Below are 17,673 nucleotides of genomic sequence, written 5' to 3' on the forward strand. Positions count from 1 at the left end.
AAAGTGGTTAATAATAATAATTCGCCCTCTACGTCTCCTGCCACCATTTTTTAGCCTGTAGACTGCGGGTTTGACTTAATGATGTAACATAGGTGCGCCCACCTTTCTTCAAAGCTTGGAGTTACTGAATCTTTCCAATGTTAGGCTTTACAAGGACGAGCAACTACTATGACGATGAAGCAGAACACAATCTCACAATAAACTACAGTCTCATCCCTTCAAGTCATCATTGTCTTTTAAGACAAGACCAAATTAGTATGAATTATTTCAAGTACGTTTTTCATGATGATCTCTCGAGCACTCTGGCCAAGTGTAACATAATTAACAAATAATGCAAGATCATCTGCCTCTTCTACCCCACATTTAGGACATTTTGAATCAGTGAGACACTCCCAACAAAATCATTTCACAGAGTATAATTCAATGCATTTTGCTTTGTGGTGGCTGTTTCTTAAAAATATACAATCCCAACAATTACAAGAGGGTTAAATATAAGACAATGCAATTGGACTCCAGACTCAGAGTGACATTGCCATTAAACACTATTCGGGGGGGGGGGGGGGGGGGGGGGGAGACCCTGGACATTTTCAGAGATCAAATGTCATACAGAGGAATGGTTGCCTCTCATTAAAATGGGCCAAATATTTCACAATGGGATACCATTATTATTTTCTGATATTAAAGTTGAATTTCATCTACTAAGAACAGGGGTTCTGTTCTTTTAAGGAAATTGAAGGGGGGGAAATTAAATATGATTCACATTTCTGGGAATTACTGAGTTCTCACCCCTTGTCCTTTCACTTCACACCCTCAGTACCTTTTCAATCACTCCCTTTTTAATCTCCTCATTAAATTCCTTTTAGTGCGCTCCTTTTTAGGTCAAGCCTAGGTAGCACTTGTGCTGTCTCTGAGACACATTGTATACACTTTGTGGGCTTACTTCCCACCCATAAGCTTCCTATTTGCTGGCTCCATTGTCACTCTCCTATTCTTTCTTCCCTTTTGTTAATGGCATGTGTATGTCATGCCTCTTCCAGTGTTTATCCCTCCAAGACAGCAGGGACGACGTACAATATCAATCCACTAGTTATCATTTTAGCATCTGTTTTTGTTTGTTTTGAGCTCTTAACACGAGCGCTGTGTTTTCGGTCGCTTGGAGCGCCGACGGCCATGGATATCTTGCACGGCTTTCTTTTGTCAGCACGGCCCCGGCTTTCAGATTTCACCATCGGGACATATCAGGAGACTGCACACCTTTTATTTTAGCAGCATGGCGCCCACTTCACAGCTGCTGCGCTTCATGTTTCAGCATGGCGCCCACACACCTAACCTTTATATACATGGCACACACTTGCGCCTGATTCACGGCTGCCACACTTCATATTTCAGCATGGAAGCCGCTTCAGGAGGATGCACGCCTTTGAGTTTATCAGCACCGTACCCACTTGTTTATGCTCATTAAGTTTGCCCTGGATTCTTTTAGTCATGCTAATGAGGTGATATGGAGTTCAGTTAATCCACATCTTTAGAGTTCTGTTAGCATGCATCCTTCGGCCAATGTGTTCCTTCTCCTGTACGGATGACTCTCCCCCACCCCCAAGGGACGAGGACGAGTTCAGTGGGTGAAATAACAAGTGTGCACTAAACTGTTTCCTTACAGCCACTTACCTCACTGCTCCTCTGGTGCTGCCAGCTGGGGCTGTGTTCACAGAGACATGAAGGCTAACAGAGTGAGGTGACATTAAAAAAGGAGTCAGGGGAGAAGCAGATAGTGCCATGTGGCTTCAGTGCTTCCATAAAAGTTGCATTCACGTCGACTCTCATACTTTTCAAGAATTTTCACCTTCTCGTTGGCATTGATCACTGACCTCAGAGTTCATTGGAATCTCAAACTGGAAATCTTGTTTTTTGTTTAAAAACAATACTTAATACGGGTGGCAAGATCTCTTCATGTGCATGAGAAGGCACAAGTGTGCTAGCACGGTCATGCCAGTTGCATCATGCCCTCATATTCGTCTCCTATAATGTGGTCTGTTTGGTAAAAAAGTGAAAGTTGGAAAAAGGACAGCTTTAGCTTGAATACCACACTGAGTAGAGTCACTATGCATTTATTTTGCATTTAAGTATAGCGCAAATTCAACCCGAAGGTATGGGAGACCTTTACATGAGCATCAGTGACATTACTCAAAGAGAAATATGAGTGCTTGTGTTTCAGCTGTCTGTCTCCCATATCCCCTTCTATGATGCTTCTTTTGCATCCCACCCTTATCTGCCCTCATCCCGGTTTCATCTCCATCCCAGCCAGCCTAGTTTGTGTTCAGCTTGTTCTTCTGTTACAAGTGTGACATACAAAGTCACAAAAAGGTCTTGATCGGAGTGCCTTCCACGAGCACCAGTTGCATTTCAAACACCCTCATTCACAAGCAGGCAGCGATTAAGTGATTTACCCAGAATCACAGGATGTTGGGCCTCCCGCCAGGTGAGACTCGAACCCGGGGCCCCAGCTTCAAGGTTGGTCACTTTAGCCCTTACACCACATTCTCTTCCCTTGAAATCAGCATATAAGATGGCTGTCACGCCTTTGGAACGCACAATTAAAATTCATTCCCACTATGCGTTCCAAAGCAGTGCCAGACATCTTGCTTTTGTATGACGCTTGTTATAGACTGCTCGGCACTCCCTTTCATCAAGGCTGCTAAACAAGACCTGTGGCATGGAGTATTCACAAGGATTGCTGTGTGAATTTGAGGGATCTGAGTGGTGTGCTTCGTTAACCTGGAAACATGATTTTCACAGCTGCACTCCTTAACTAGTGATGGTAAAAAGTGCCAGTTTTCTTTGCCAGTATTCTTCTGGATAAGGCTGGAATATTTAGCTGGGAGGAGAGGAGCATCAAGTTTCTAATGATTCACTGTAAACTCTGTTGTATTTTAGTTTTCATCTCCACCAATTGTCAGCAATATTGTCTGAATCAGGGGTCTCCAACGAGTAGCTCGGGAGCTACTGGTAGCTCACCAGTACCTTCAAAGTAGCTCTCTGAGGTGAAGTCAAAGCCAGTATCAATTTCAGAGAGTAGGTGCCTATTAAAGAAGGCAGCACTGATCTCAAGACCCTAAGAGTGACAGCCAGCCAAACTTATCAAAGTAACTCATACTAACACTCAAACACACACTGTGCCGGCTTATAGGACTTGCTACATGACAGTCTGTATCCAATCTCAATATAATTAAGCCACAAGGAGATTGACCATGTTGTAGTCCCTCCTTTATCAGTCACAACATGTGTGTTAACAGTGCACCATCAAAAAAGTACGGCAGCAGTAGCCTGAGCTGTAATCAGTGCTGACCCACCAAAGTGCGGGACTGCAGGAGTCAGAGTGAAAATGTGTCAGTTAGATGCATGATCAGCTCAAGACCTGAGGATAACAGGGTATGATCCAGACCAGAGAAAATTAAGAGATTCATCAACATTTATGTGTGTGCCCATAATAAACACTATTGCTTCCTGAAACTATACCTGGTGCCAAGAACCGTTAAATATATATGCTAGCAGCCCCATCATAAGAGTGTTATATTTGGCATAATTGTGTCCATTCCTGACGTAATAGTGGCAGTGGCATAATAATGGTCATCATTGACTATTTTAGTATTTTTGGTCTAGTTGTGGTATGCTGGCAGCCATCATAGATCTACTCTGAGCATGACTGGCCTATATGTACCTATTCCTGGCATATTAATGGTCATGACTCATATGTGGTCTTATCCCTGATCCTTCTGGTTTCCAGCCTTGGCACAACTGTGGCCCTAGTATAATGGGGGCATTACTGGCATAATCCAGGCATCCGTGGTGCTATGGTGAGCATCCATTATGATATAATGGGGTAACCCACAATTGTCCATGGACCTGGGTAACGATTGGTATAGGAAACAACGGTCCTAGACTTCTTTAAAGCTACAATTCAGTTATGAAAAACATTCATTAGTCAAAGGGCATCCGGTACATATAGAATTAGCATTGTATCATTAATGCACCACCATTTTCTTTACAATGCAAACCAGTATATCCTCAAAAGACACAAAGGCACAAAATATCGCTCCAATAGTGACTGTTTATTATTTCGTTACTTTTATAACAGCTCACCATATTCAATGCTCCAAATAGAGAAAGAGGTTGCTCCAAGGGAAGTGTGAAAAAGTAAAGTGCTTGTGAGGTAGGACAGATATAAAGGAGGGGAATCCAAAAGGCAAATTCAATAACCAATCAATTACACATTCTGGTATCCTTAGTAAAACTGGTTGTGGTTCACAGTGGCACCAGTTTTACAGATAGGCCTGTCCCTTATGGATTTACAAATATTCATTTCATGATTTTCTCATAAGGCACAGAGAACATTCATCTGTGAAACGGATGGCTGGGATGATATCAGGTACAGGCCCACTGGGGGAGAGTGTCGACGTTTCGACCGTGGTGCAATGAGGGTAATTTATATCCCCTGCAGGCGGGTCTTCCTCAGGGGCTGTATCCTGACTGTACCTCACCCTAGGTTGCCTCCCCTCCCCCCATCCTGAGGAAGACCCGCCTGCAGAGGATATAAATTACCCTCATTGCACTTGGGTCGAAACTTCGACACTCTTCACCCAGTGGGCCTCTACCTGATATCATCCCAGCCCTGCCTTTTCACAGATGAATGTTCTCAGTGCGTCATCAGAAAATCATTAAATGAATATTTCTAAATCCATAAGGGACTGGCCTATCTGTAAAACTGGTGCCACTATGAACTACGACCAGTTTTACTAAGGATACCAGAATGTGTAATTGATTGGTTATTGAATTTGCCTTCTGGATTCCCCTCCTTTATATCTGTCCTACCTCACGAGCAGTTTCCTTTTTCACACTCCCCTTGGAGCAACCTCTTTCTCTATTTGGAGCATTGAATATGATGATCTGTTATAAAAGTAACTAAATAATAAACAGTCACTATTGGAGCGATATTTTGTGCCTTTTGAGGATAAACTTGTTTGCATTGTAAAGAAAACGGTGGTACATTAATGATACAATGCTAATTCTATATGTACCAGATGCCCTTTGACTAATGAATGTTTTTCATAACTGAATTGTAGCTTTAAAGAAGTCTAGGACCATTGTTTCCTATACCAATGGTGAGCATCCATGGCATATGACTAATACCTGGGAATTCAAAGTAGTCTGCCCATATGAGGCATTTGTACATGGGACTACATGATGATAATGACAAGCTGATGTTTTGTACGGGCTGATGTTTTGAGACTGTGCATTTCTCAAAAACTGAAAACTGATATTTTAAAGGCAGTTTTAGTTTTCAAAAATGGGGTTTCTTCTGGAAAATTGAGGTTGTTTGCCCACAGTGGAAAGTAGTAACTGGTGAATAATAATTCGAGCTGAGCTGGGGAGACGTACTGGTGTGGTTATGTCCTTTGTGCCACTGGGCATGTCAAGATTTGAATGTTACTTCATAAGTCAAGGGGAGGCATTTAATGTTGAATAACTTTTTCCCAGCATTTCTGCTGGTAACCGCACTTGTTATACTTGGGTGGTAACTGCTGAAAATCTTGCTTTGGGTGGTCATAGTGTAGTCACTATTTTACAGGTATAAAATTTGCTAGTAGCTCGGGAAGACTTTCCTTGAGCAGAAGCAGCTCTCACTACAGAAAAGGTTGGAGACCCCTGGTCTGAATGTTTATTTTTTGTTAAAGAAAAACATATACTTTGTGTGGCTGAGAAAAGACAAGGTGAAATGCAGTAATGTGATGGCAGTGACTTTCTTTTTTACTGTAATTTGCATGTTTGTCGCGGGGAGAAGAGTACATAGAAAACAGCCAGACGAATGTTACTTAGGTGATGGGGCTTAACAGTGTTTGGGTTCAGTATTGAGAAACTCTCTGAAAATAGGGAAGCATTTTTTGTTGTTCCCCTTTTCAGTGATGCCGCTTTAGATGGGAGTGATTTTTTATTGTCTTTAAAGTTTAATGGCTACTACACGTTTGTAAAAATATTTAATAAATAAAATATGCAGGGTTGCTAGTGCCAGCTATTTAACCCCTGGCAGCAAAGCACCCAGGATATTATGATGCATGGCTAAACATTACCTCTACATCCCTCGTCCTCGACCCAGTCATAACTAATGAGGTATTCCACTTGACAGGAAACAAAACAGGAAACGCTTTTTAGGCTCCACCCACCCTCCTGTCAGGGGCTATAAGTGCATTTACCTGCTTCGTGTTGTCCGTTAGTTTCCTCCTCTGCTGGGCTCTGGGGGTGCCATGGACCTTCGTGGGAGTTCCTTGAGTCGGGCTGCTTGGCTTCCTGGACACCTTTAGGCTCCTGGTTGCCGGTTCTGCTGGGCTGCGCTGGTTTCCTGGGATCCTGCTGTTGGGTGAGTCCTTTCCTGCATTGGGGCTCACCGATTGTTGTAGTGCCTTCTCTTTGACTCGGATGGTTGGGGCTGGGGCTTTTGGTTTCCATGTCCCCGGTGTTTCTAGTGTGATCGGCTCTTGCCGTCACCGGGTGTTTCCTCCTCCTGGCGCAATACCCGCTCGAACGCGGACCTTTACGAAGCGCCCGGGGTGGGGACCGGGCGCTCCGTGTGCGGGCTTATTTCTTGGGTGCACGGCCGTTTTCGGAGGGCCTGGGGTGGGGTCCGGGCGCTCTGTGTGCAGAAATTCCTCGGGAGCACTCAGGTTTGGCCCAGAGTGTTCCGCTGTGCTGTTTCGGGCCTCTCTGGCGCGGCCTTTTTTGCGGAGCGCCCAGGGTGGGGTCCGGGCGCTCCGTGCGGGGAAATTCCCCTGGAGCACTTGGGTTGGGTTCCGAGTGCTCCGTTCGGCTTGCCTGGGTCCCGCTGTCAGTGTGGTGCGCCCGGGTGGGCTCCGGTTGCGCTGTGCCGCCATGGTGCTCACTGCCTTTCGGGCTGCAGTTTGGTGTGTTTTTCGGCCTTCGGCGGCCGCGATGTGTGGCGATTTACGTTTGGGTCCTGACCAAGCCCCCTCCCGCCTCGCTTTCGGTTCAGCTCAGCTGTTTTTTGTTATGGCCGGTTTCCTGCTTTCTTTTGTTTAAAAGGGGGGGGGGGGGGGGTCGCTTTCTGTTCTGTTCCTGCCTTTGTTGGCTTGCTGGGTCCTGTCTTCAGTGTTTGTTTCACTTGCTGTTTGTTCGTGATGGGGAAGCATCACAAAAAGTGGAAGCATGTGTCACCCGTTTCCTCTTCCTCTTCCCCTGCGGGCAGTTGGGATTCTGCCCCTGCAGGGAAGCGAGCCAGGTTGGATGACGGCAGATTGAAGCGCCTGATTTTGGAGACTTTGTCTGATCTGATGTCCTCCAAAAAGTCTGCTGGGAGTCGTTCTGGTGGGGGCGTTGCCCTCTATTCGGACATTTCTTCTTCCGATTCTTCTGATGACGCTTCCTTGAGGGCGGTGGATCTGAAAGGCAAATATGTTTCCAAGGAGTTGTTGCCCGACTGGCTTTCTCATGTGCGTGAGAACATGGGGTTTCCGGATGATGCTGTGGCCAGTACTTCCTCGGATGCTGCTTTGCCACAATTTCGGAAGCCTGTTGCTACTTCTCTTCCTATCCATCCCTTTGTGATGGATGTCCTCTTGAATGAGTGGAAGAATCCAGATCACATTATGATGCCGCGCTTCATGTCGAAACTTTATCCTTTGCAGGACATGGAGGAGTCCTTTCCTGAGTCGGTGCATGTGGATTCCATTGTCGAAAGTTTGGTGGGTCGTCCTTCTATGATGGATGATAACATTCTTCGTGATGGTGTGGATAAGAAGATTGACTCTGCGTTGAGGAAGTCTTATGCTGGTTCTCACCTTGCCATTAGTTCTGGTGTCTATGGGGCTTATGTCGCTCAATCTCTGTTGACTGACTGTAAGACTTTGTTTTCCACGATGCAGGAGGGCGGCAGATGCCCGGACTTGCTGAAATCCATGGAGCGTCAGGCCGAATTCCTCTTGGACATTGCCTTCGATTCTGTGCGCGCTTCTGCCTTGTCCTGTGGTTCCTCTATCGCTGCTCGTCGGAATCTGTTGCTGAAGGGTTGGAATACGGACGCCGCCCAGAGGTCCATGGCTTTGCGTTTGCCCTTTACTGGCCCTCGTCTCTTTGGGGACGCTTGAGTATAAGCTTCATAAGGTGTTCAATGAGCGAAAACATTCTTTTTCCTTCCGTCAGCAGCCTTCTCGTAAGGATTTTTCTTTTTCTCATGCCAAGACTTTGTCAGCCTTCCAGGATTCAACAGTCCTCCTTTAAAAGCCCGAGAGGTGCTGGTAGGCGTTTCCCTCGGAAGTTCCAGAAGAAGCCTCCCCGTGATGCTGGACAGGGGCCACAGCGTTCCTGACTATGCCACCCCGGAGGTCGTTCATGCTAGTGTTGCACCAGAGGTTGGTGGGAGGTTGCATTTGTTCCTTCCCGCTTGGCGTCTGACGACCTCCGATCAGTGGGTGCTGGATGTCCTGGAACGGGGGTATCGGATCAAGTTTCTGTCCCTTCCTCCTCCCTCGGGCGTGGTGCGGACTCCGACTCCCTTGAGCCAGTCCGGTCGTCAGTCTTGGTAGACGGTGTTCACGCTTTTCTCTTGAAGAAGGCGATTGTGCCCGTTCCCCGGTTGGAGTGGGGTCTGGGGACCTATTCGATTGTCTTTGTTTCGAAGGTCACAGGAGGGTTTCGGATTGTCATCAATCTCCGGAGTCTGAACTTGTTTGTCCAGAAGATCCCTTTTAAGATGGAGACCTTGCAGCGGGTGGTTCCTTTGATTCTGGCTGGCTAGGTGTTTGCTACGCTGGATCTCCAGGACGCTTACCTTCATGTGCCTGTGGATCTGGAGGATCAGATGTTCCTGCGCTTCTGCCTGGAGGGTCGTCATTGGCAGTTCTGTGTCCTTCCGTTTAGTCTCCGGTCCGCTCCCCGCGTGTTCACCAAGGTGGTTGCTCCCTTGGTGGCCCATCTTCACCTCCTGGGTGTGTCGGTGTTCCCCTACCTAGACGATTGGCTGCTCCAGACTCCTTCCCCGGCGGTCCTGTCTCGGAACCTGTCCTTGACCATCCGTAAGCTTGAGCAGCATGGGTTTCTTGTGAACGTTCCGAAATGCCACCTACTTCCTGCAACTCGGAGAACTTTCATAGGGGCCGTCTTCGATTCGGTCCTGGGCAAGGTGTTCCTTCTGGATTCCTGGCTTCGGCGTTTTTAGTGTCTGTTGCGGGGGTTGTTGTCCCGGGCTGTGGCTCCCCTCCTTCAGTGGCTCGAAGTTCAGGGTCATATGGCTGCTACTGTCTTCACGGTGCCCTGGGCCAGAGTTCATCTTCGGCCTCTGCTGTGGCATCTTCAACGTTGGGTGCCGTTTCCAGTTCGGGACTATACTCTCTCTGTGCCGGTGTCTCTGGAGGTGGTGTCCGCTCTCCAGTGGTGGCTGGATTCCTCCAATCTCTCCAAGGGGATGTGGATTTGCCTGCTGCCTCCATTGGTGTTGACGACGGATGCCAGTGCGTCCGGTTGGGGAGCAACTCTGGGTCAGTGGTCTGTTCAGGCTTGTTGGCTCCGGGTGGAGTCCCACCAGTCGTCCAATTAGAGGGAGCTGTCTGCAGTGGACCGTGCTCTTCGTTTCTTCCAGGATCGTCTACTGGGATGCAATGTACTGGTGAGGTCCGACAACTCAGTGACTGTGGCTTACATCAACCACCAGGGCTAACCTTTGTTGAATCTGGTGGCCTGTGCAATTGCGGGTTGGGCGGAGTGTCATCTTCTGGCCATCTCTGCTCAGCATATCCGGGGTGTGGACAATGTGGTGGTGGGTGCCTCGAGTCGCAGGTTTCCGTCTTCTCTGACCCTGTGTCTCTCCCCCAGGATTTTCCGGATGGTCTGTCGGAGGTTCGGGACTCCCCAGCTGGACTTGTTTGCCTCCCAGGCCGAGGCCCAACTCCCCCTCTTTTGTTCTCGGACTCCGGAGTTGGGTGCTTGGGGGGTGGAGGCGTTGTCTCTTCAGTGGCCCCCTTGGTTGCTGTATGCCTCCCCCCCCCCCTGGATTCCTGCCCTCTTGCTGAAGGTCCAGCGGGTGGTGGCTGTCTTACCTCACTGGCATCGGAGGTCCTGGTTCCCGTTGTTGTTGAGCCTGGTGGTGGACCCTTCTTGGATTCTTCCCCGCTACCCGACCCCCCGGAGGTCTCCCTCCCCCTCCCTCCTGGTCCTCTCACCCTGGCGGTCTGGAGGTTGAACGGATGTCTCTTGGAGTCCGGAGTTTGCCTGATCACCTCATCATTGTGATGCAAGGGTCCCGTAGGAGTTCCACTTAGTCCTCCTACTCTAAGCATTGGGCTTCTTTCTCCTCCTGGGATTCGGGGCTTGGTCTCTCTCCTGTCTCTTGTCCCATTGCTTCTATCCTTCAGTTTTTTTGGGATGGTTTTCAGAAGAAGTATGCCTTGTCTACTCTGAAGGGGCAGTGGGCTGCTGTTCGGGCTTTCTGGGATCCGCCTTCACTCCCGTCTTCGGATGGGTTGTTGGTTTCCCGGTTGTTCCGGAGTTTCTCTCTGTCCTCTCCTTCTACTCGTTCTCCGGTTCCTCCTTGGGATCTTTCTTTTGTCCTGGGTGCTCTGCAGTCCTCTCCTTTTGAGCTCTTGGAGACTGTGGACCTTAAATTCCTCTCTTTTAAGGTGGCTTTTTTGGTTGCTGTTACTTTTGCTCGGTGGTTGGGTGAGCTCACTGCCTTGCGTTGTTCTTGCCTCGTCGTTTCTTGGATGACGCGGTGATCCTTTCTTTGCATCCTGGGTTTGTTCCAAAGATTTGTTCTCGTTTTCAGTGCTCTCAGGAGTTGATTCTTCCTTCTTTCTGTCCTTCTCCTTCCTCGCTTGCTGAGTTGTTGCTTTACTCTCTGGATGTGAAACGTGCGTTGTCTGTTTATGTTGCCCGCACTACGGGGTTTCGTTCTTCAGACTCTCTCTTTGTGAACTTTGGTCTGGCTGGTCGGGGTAAGGCTGCCTCCCGTCTTACTCTGGGTCGCTGGATCAAGGCTGTCATTTCTCTGGCTTATCAGGGCTCGGGTTTGCCTTGCCCTTCTGGGGTTCAGGCCCGTTCCACTAGGGGTGTTTCTGCTTCCTGGGCTGCTTTTCATGGGGTTTCCCTTGATGAGATCTGTCGGGCTGGGACTTGGGCGTCTGATTCTAATTTTGTACGGCACTATCGTCTGAATTGTGCTCTGACTGACTGGACCAATTTTGGTTGTGGTGTGTTGCGTGCTGTGGGGGTTGTTCCCCCCCCCTGATTCTGTGTGTTTATTACAGTTTTTTCACTTGTTGCACTCCACGTTTTGTGTTCGGTCTCTGTTCTCTGTGTGGTTCGCCAAAGGCCTGCTTGTGGGGTTGCTTTGGTATGCCTCCTTAGTTATGACTGGGTCGAGGATGAGGGACGTAGAAGTAATGCTATGATTACCTACCGGTAATCCCCATTACTCTTAGCCCTACTCGTCCTCGACCCAGTCATACTTCCCACCCGCCCTCCCTGTTCAGGCCTTTGTTGCTTGGTATGTCAGGATGTGCTTTCTGTTGGCTATGTACTTATAGCCCCTGACAGGAGGGTGGGTGGAGCCTAGAAAGCGTTTCCAGTTTTGTTTCCTGTCAAGTGGAATACCTCATTAGTTATGACTGGGTCGAGGACGAGTAGGACTAAGAGTAATGGGGATTACCGGTAAGTAATCATAGCATTAATAAGGTCCAAAAGACGAGACTTATTGGTAATGCCAATACTTAATCTTCATTGCTTTAAGATGATCACCTTTTTATCCTGCTTCATTTTCTTTTAACACGTACCCTTCGCCACATTGTTTCTTTTCTTTCACTATCATTACAAAAGTATTTGCTAGCTCTGTAACAATGAGTCCTAATTAATTCTCTCATCTAATGAGTAGCTAGAGTGTCAGCCTCATGTTCCTTTCTCATACTTGATAATCACAATCCTTTATCTTTCACCTTACTCCTTTTCCTGTCTTACTCAACAGACTTCCTTTTCCTTGCTACCGTCTTTCCCTAATCCGGTTTCTCAATGTGTTCCAATATTTCTCTCCATTCCCATATCTTCACCCTACTCCCTTTTCCTTCACCTCATTCAATGCATTTGTCTCGGACTTCACTCCCTTTTCTTTCACCGCACTACTTTTATTTCATGTTTTTATTTACCTCACACCCCTTTCAGTCTCCATATTCCATTTTCTATCACGTAACAAGATGAAGGAGATTGTAAATGATTTTACCTCATCTGTGGTGGGTTTCTTGAGCTCCATTTGTTCTTCTTCCTCCTCTTCATCACTTTCTGCTTCCCGATCTGTGCAAAGAAAACTATTGTGAGACTGGAGGGTAAATGGGTGGGAATAAAAGATGTGCAGTCAGATGAGATCTGATAACCCCATGGAAATCGTTCAAATGGCTTAATAGGGAGCTCAAACTGGGGAACAAAAGAGCATTTTCTGGCTTCTTACCGATGGACTTTCTTGGCTCTAACTTGGGCAGCTTCTCTTCTCCATTGGAGACAACATTGCTGGAATCAGGCTGGTCAGTGAAGGATGATCCTAGAACAGAGGACCAACAAGCAAATGATTAATTGAAATACACTCTCTATGGATGGAAACATCTTCAGCGACAATACGATGAGTGGTTCATTGTAAAAAGAAACTATGTGTGAATATATGTGTGGGTTATTCTAACCACAAGAATAAAAACAGTGACCAGGTGCCCACAGACATAGCCTGCCTAAGCACAGAACATTACAGTACTTTTAGACAGTAAGCAGGCCTTGGGCACATTGCTCAGCAGGTAGACGCCAAATGGTAATCCATGCTCTGAGATCTAATTTGGTTGGAAGAGCCCCCAGCTGCAGGAATTGGAAGGTTAGTAATAACATTCCTTATTAATAATCTGGAAATCTTTCTACTGCTTTTGGAAGTCTGAATACTTCCATGCTCAAAAATGATGGTGGTAAAAAACTTCCATGACAAACATGCTGGGGCTTAATGAATCTGTCTCAAGCTGAACAGCTAAAAATCCTATTTAATAACCAAGCACATTTTGTAAATGTTTAATCTTCCTGGATCCCAGTGTTGGAACACTAAACACATTTTCTGGACAGACACAAAAATGCAACCTGGTGTTCAACTGAAGCTCTACCTAGGACAGTGCGACACCTCCTTCACTGGGAGCTCCATGGCCAGAGTAACAGTGACATTGCCAGATCCTCTTGCTCATACATTTTCCCAAGGCACTCTTCCTCCATCTTACGTTAGGCAGTTCAGTCGGCATTTGACATAAATTGCACAAATCTTTCAACCTCAGGGTCAATAACACTCAGACTTTGGCGCTCTCCTTCACCTACAGGCACATCCTCTTTAGCCTCCCAATGAGCTCTTTATATCTTCGTCTTATCCCATTGCAGCTCCTGAGTAAACTCTTCCCCTTTACTCAGCTTTTCAGATACTTTTTAAAATAAATGTATTTTTAATTCGCAACATTTATGAGCATAAAATATATGATGTACGACAGATATTAAAATGGTTAGGTCCACAGCTGTTGAGAGGAAAATAGGCTGAACTAACAATATAAAGAAAACAAAAGTAAGGGAAACAAAGCCTCCGGTGTCTATACACTGCATCACACATACCTCCAACCAAGTAGTTCATGTAGCAGTTAATGAACCGATGATCTACCTTCATTTCATGGCTACAAGTCAGACCATCTAGTCGACAATCCCACAATACTGCACCCAGGCACCCCACATGCTTTTGTGGGCAACCCCATATATTACAAATAAGTTTGTCAAGTACTCTAGATTCATTCCATTTTGTAATGCTCAGGGTTGTTGCAGAATACCAGTTGTGAGCTATGTTGCGCTTAGCAATAATCAAGACTAGACCAAGGAACAACTTTGGATACCTTGACAGGCCAAGATCTTCAATAAGAAACAGTATGGCAATTTGTGGATTGAGTGAGATCCTGAAACCCATCACCTAAATGCATGTCCTTTCAAGTGTGACCCAGAATCTGCGCAGCGTCCTGCAATGCCATACCATGTGAAACAAATGCCGACCATTGCCTGACATCGGAGGCATGATGGCGAGGAGTCACTTGGATGCGCCAGAGCCTTTCTCGGGTGAGGTACACCCAATGTAGATATTCAAATAGTATGGGACTAAATTTAGTCGCAATCGATATTTGTCTGGGAGCAGTAATTGTCTTCCTCCACTTCACATCATAGAAGGAGCCTATATCGGTTTCATAAGGCTCTCTTAATTTTCCCATTGTATCAGGTATTTTGATAACCATTGACTTGCAGATGCGGAGATTTTATTGGTGAGATCTTCCATTGTTTTTATGGCTTCCAATGAGTGAAAGTCTGGGATAACATCTAAATGTTGGATGTAAGGGAGTAGTGGATGCCGCAACTGTAGAAATCTGCAAAATTGTGTGGATGCTAGGCCAAAATATTTTGGAGATCTGGAAAAGGTTTAAGATTGATCTGTGTAAGAACAGCTCCTAGAATTGATATACCCAGGGTGTCCCGGCCTTCAAAGCCCAACAACGGTGCAACTCAGGAAGTAGAGTTCCTACCCATACGGAGTTTCTTTAGTGAGGCGTTGATGCTACCGTATTTATTTTAAGGTATCAGGCCATATTTTTAGCTGTTTGATAGCTTTTCAGATCCTTAATCTCCCGCTTTGTCTGAAATTTTCATGGTTACTGTATAATCTCAAAACTCTGGCAAAGTAGTTATTCTGCATAGTCCATTTCTCTGTGTCAGAAGCCCTCTGGCTTGTCTCCAAGTGACTTGTCTCCATCTCCCTGACTGCACCACCTTATTTGTCAAAGTTTTGTTAGATTTTCACCTACTGCATGCATTCCATGTTGATTGCATTTTACGTTTCGGAATCTAGAGATACAGCCAGAAGATGGCGGAACAAGCTGCAAATATATTAAGGAGCATTTGGCACAGATGCAAGTCGTAGAACTGCATCTTTCTTACCTTGTGTGCACAAAATGCCTGTGTAGTGTGCTCTGTTAGTAATTGAGAGTACTGCTTTCTGTATGAACCCTTTGGTGCAGATGTCAGAGATGTACATCGCAATCTGTGCGATAACTTTGCACGGCAGTTACCTACCCCGGTCTGCTTTGTGCGAGTGGGGCAACATAGCGCCCGTTCTTGGCTGTACTGTAGCTGTTTTGTGTCTGTGAGAAACTTGCACGGCTTTTAGTTAACTGGGTCTTTTGTAGGGGGAAGCTTGCATCACTATTGTCCATGCTGTACCCCTTCTGGGTGGTAATGGAAGCTTGCACAGATGCTGGCGTACCTGTTTTGGTGGCTATTACCATGGGAAGATATTCTCGCTATACATACACAGCATATTGTCTTTGTAAGCCTTGTGTGCTTTTTTAAATCACCCTCTGACTTTCTTGCATATTTCTGAGCAGTTGCCTTCTCAAAGAGTTTCTAAGCTGAGCAACTATCACTCAGTTTGCCTCCCTATGGTTGCAGGCCACTCAAACTGAAACATCTGTCTTAGTGAATATTTTAGACTGAAAGTGAGCCTTTTAGGTCTAAGTTTGACGTACTAACGATTCATGTGTCTGTACATTAAACAGACCTTTTAGATTTGCCAATGCTTGTTTTGTTTGCTTTGGTAATTGCTTCTTTTAAGTAATTATTTTGCATGCTTAACCCCATCCCCACACCCCCAGCACAGAGGCTTCACGAGATTGGTATAAAAATGTAATACTTTCAAGATAATTTCCTTGATCAGGACAGTTTATTTGACAAAAGGTTTAGGTCACTGATTCTTAACCTTTTGTCCTTTGCGGAACACCTCTGAATCACTGCTGGAAGCTGGGGACCCCAACCTATACAATTTATATGGTTTGAACCTCAAAACAATGCACACAAATCCAAAAACAAGAATGTATTGAGCTAACATACAAATTATGAAATATTTTATTTAATACACAAAGAAATCGAAATTTGAATTTTATTGGGAAGATTGGGGCTTTTCAAACTCGGATCTTATTTCTAAATGATGAAGCATTTTGCTACACTGTAGTGTAAGGAAATCCCTCTTTTTGCATGTTCACCCCCACATTCTTGGACCGATGCTGCTGGGTTTGCGACAAAGCTGCTAACCAGAACCCAGTGCCAGTGTTCTAACCCCTTACAAAGTGAATGTCGATTGGCTACCCCCAATTGACAGATACTGACTTACTTGTAAGTACCTAGTAAATGGTACCCAGGGCACGTAAGGCAGAGTGTCCATCCAGGGCTTGTGCCACCCTGTGTGTGACAAACTATAAATGGCTCCCAGCCTGCCGCTGTAGACTGGAAGAGCAGTGATGACACTGCCAAGCCACCTTTTCCATTCAATTCAGTGGCAAAACTCCCCACTTCCCGTAACTACATATGCAAGTCTCCCCTTGAGCAATTTAATATCACTAATAAAGAAATGCCACTTTTAGAAAATTGCCACTATGTGAACCAGTTTGTCCAATGGCCTCACAAGGCCACTGGCCACCAGACAGCTTTTGCCCACGTGGGGAGTAGTGTGAATAACTACCAGGCCTTACAGCAACAGAAGCCTGCTACAGATTGAGGTGTCCCTTCGCAGAAAGCCTCTCAGGGTTAAAGTCCAAAAGGCAAGCTTCAAAGGCAGAGCTTGCTTTGGTGGGCAAATGGCAATCACACTTTGATTGTCCTTTGTTCAGTAGACAGGCTGGTAGTGGGGACAGAGAGGGGGGACTAGTGCCCAAACTGTTTTTTCCGTGGGTGTGTAGCCCACTGGTAGCCACACCTGTAGGGTGGGATACCAAGCTCCTAACAACCAAGGAAGGGTTCATACATCTATAAAGTGGCCAGAATAGAGCGCTGTGCCACACATAGCAGGTAAGTCGTCACCAAGAGCGAGGGGACCTGGTAGGCCATTGGCTAGTGACCACATCATCACCCAAGGCCCTTTCTGGACAATAATATGGCACCCCTAGCACCCTGAACCTCAGATCACATTGGAACTGGAATAAGGGACGAAGGAGGACAGGAAAAAAGATGCTTCTCCGTCTGCTGGACTGCACCTGCCGCACCTTGGGCTAACGAAGAGAGGAAGATGCCTGTGGTTCCTGGTTTTGGAAAAGGTTGCCTCCCAGCTTCTAACCAAAGAAATGACTCCACGGATCAGTCATCTGACCCCCTGGAACCAGTACCAGGGCATCAAAGCTGAAGTAGCTCACTTTGGCAATCAGTAGTCAATCTAGAGGAATTGTAGCAGACTGCTGCTGGGAACCCCAACAACCGATTCTCTATGTCCAAAATTTGCACCGAGCCAGCCGGACTTGGGAGTGTTGTCCTAGTCCAGATTGGTCGCCCAGGAGGGACACACCAGCCTCAACCAAGGGATATCGCTGGGACTGCTGTGGATGGAGATCAAAGGCCCAGCTGCAACTGGCCTTCTACTGTCTCAAAGATGACTTAGAGGGACCCGCCCCCAGTGGCCAAAATCACCTCACCTGACCCGTGGAATGAAAAATAACCGCAATGGCATGCCTGTCAACCGCACAGCACCCAGAGCACCATTGAGCAGCTTCCATCTCCTGCAATCTGCAGTATCAGGACCACTCCATTGAAGACTAT

At 46.6% G+C, this 17,673-nt stretch overlaps 1 protein-coding gene across 1 annotated transcript in view; it reads right to left on the reverse strand.

Annotated features, from left to right (window-relative positions):
* PLCB3 (phospholipase C beta 3) overlaps positions 1-17,673 on the reverse strand; it is a 614,713-nt gene that overhangs the window by 152,097 nt on the left and 444,943 nt on the right. Inside the window, exons 15-16 of the mRNA XM_085625816.1 lie at positions 12,497-12,586; positions 12,272-12,342 (exon numbers count right to left, since the gene is read on the reverse strand). Of these exons, the coding sequence (XP_085481942.1) occupies positions 12,272-12,342; positions 12,497-12,586 (161 nt within the window). The remainder of the gene's footprint in view (positions 1-12,271; positions 12,343-12,496; positions 12,587-17,673) is intronic.

The sequence above is a fragment of the Triturus cristatus genome, chromosome 9, assembly GCF_964204655.1.
Source record: "Triturus cristatus chromosome 9, aTriCri1.1, whole genome shotgun sequence".
Taxonomy (NCBI): domain Eukaryota; kingdom Metazoa; phylum Chordata; class Amphibia; order Caudata; family Salamandridae; genus Triturus; species Triturus cristatus.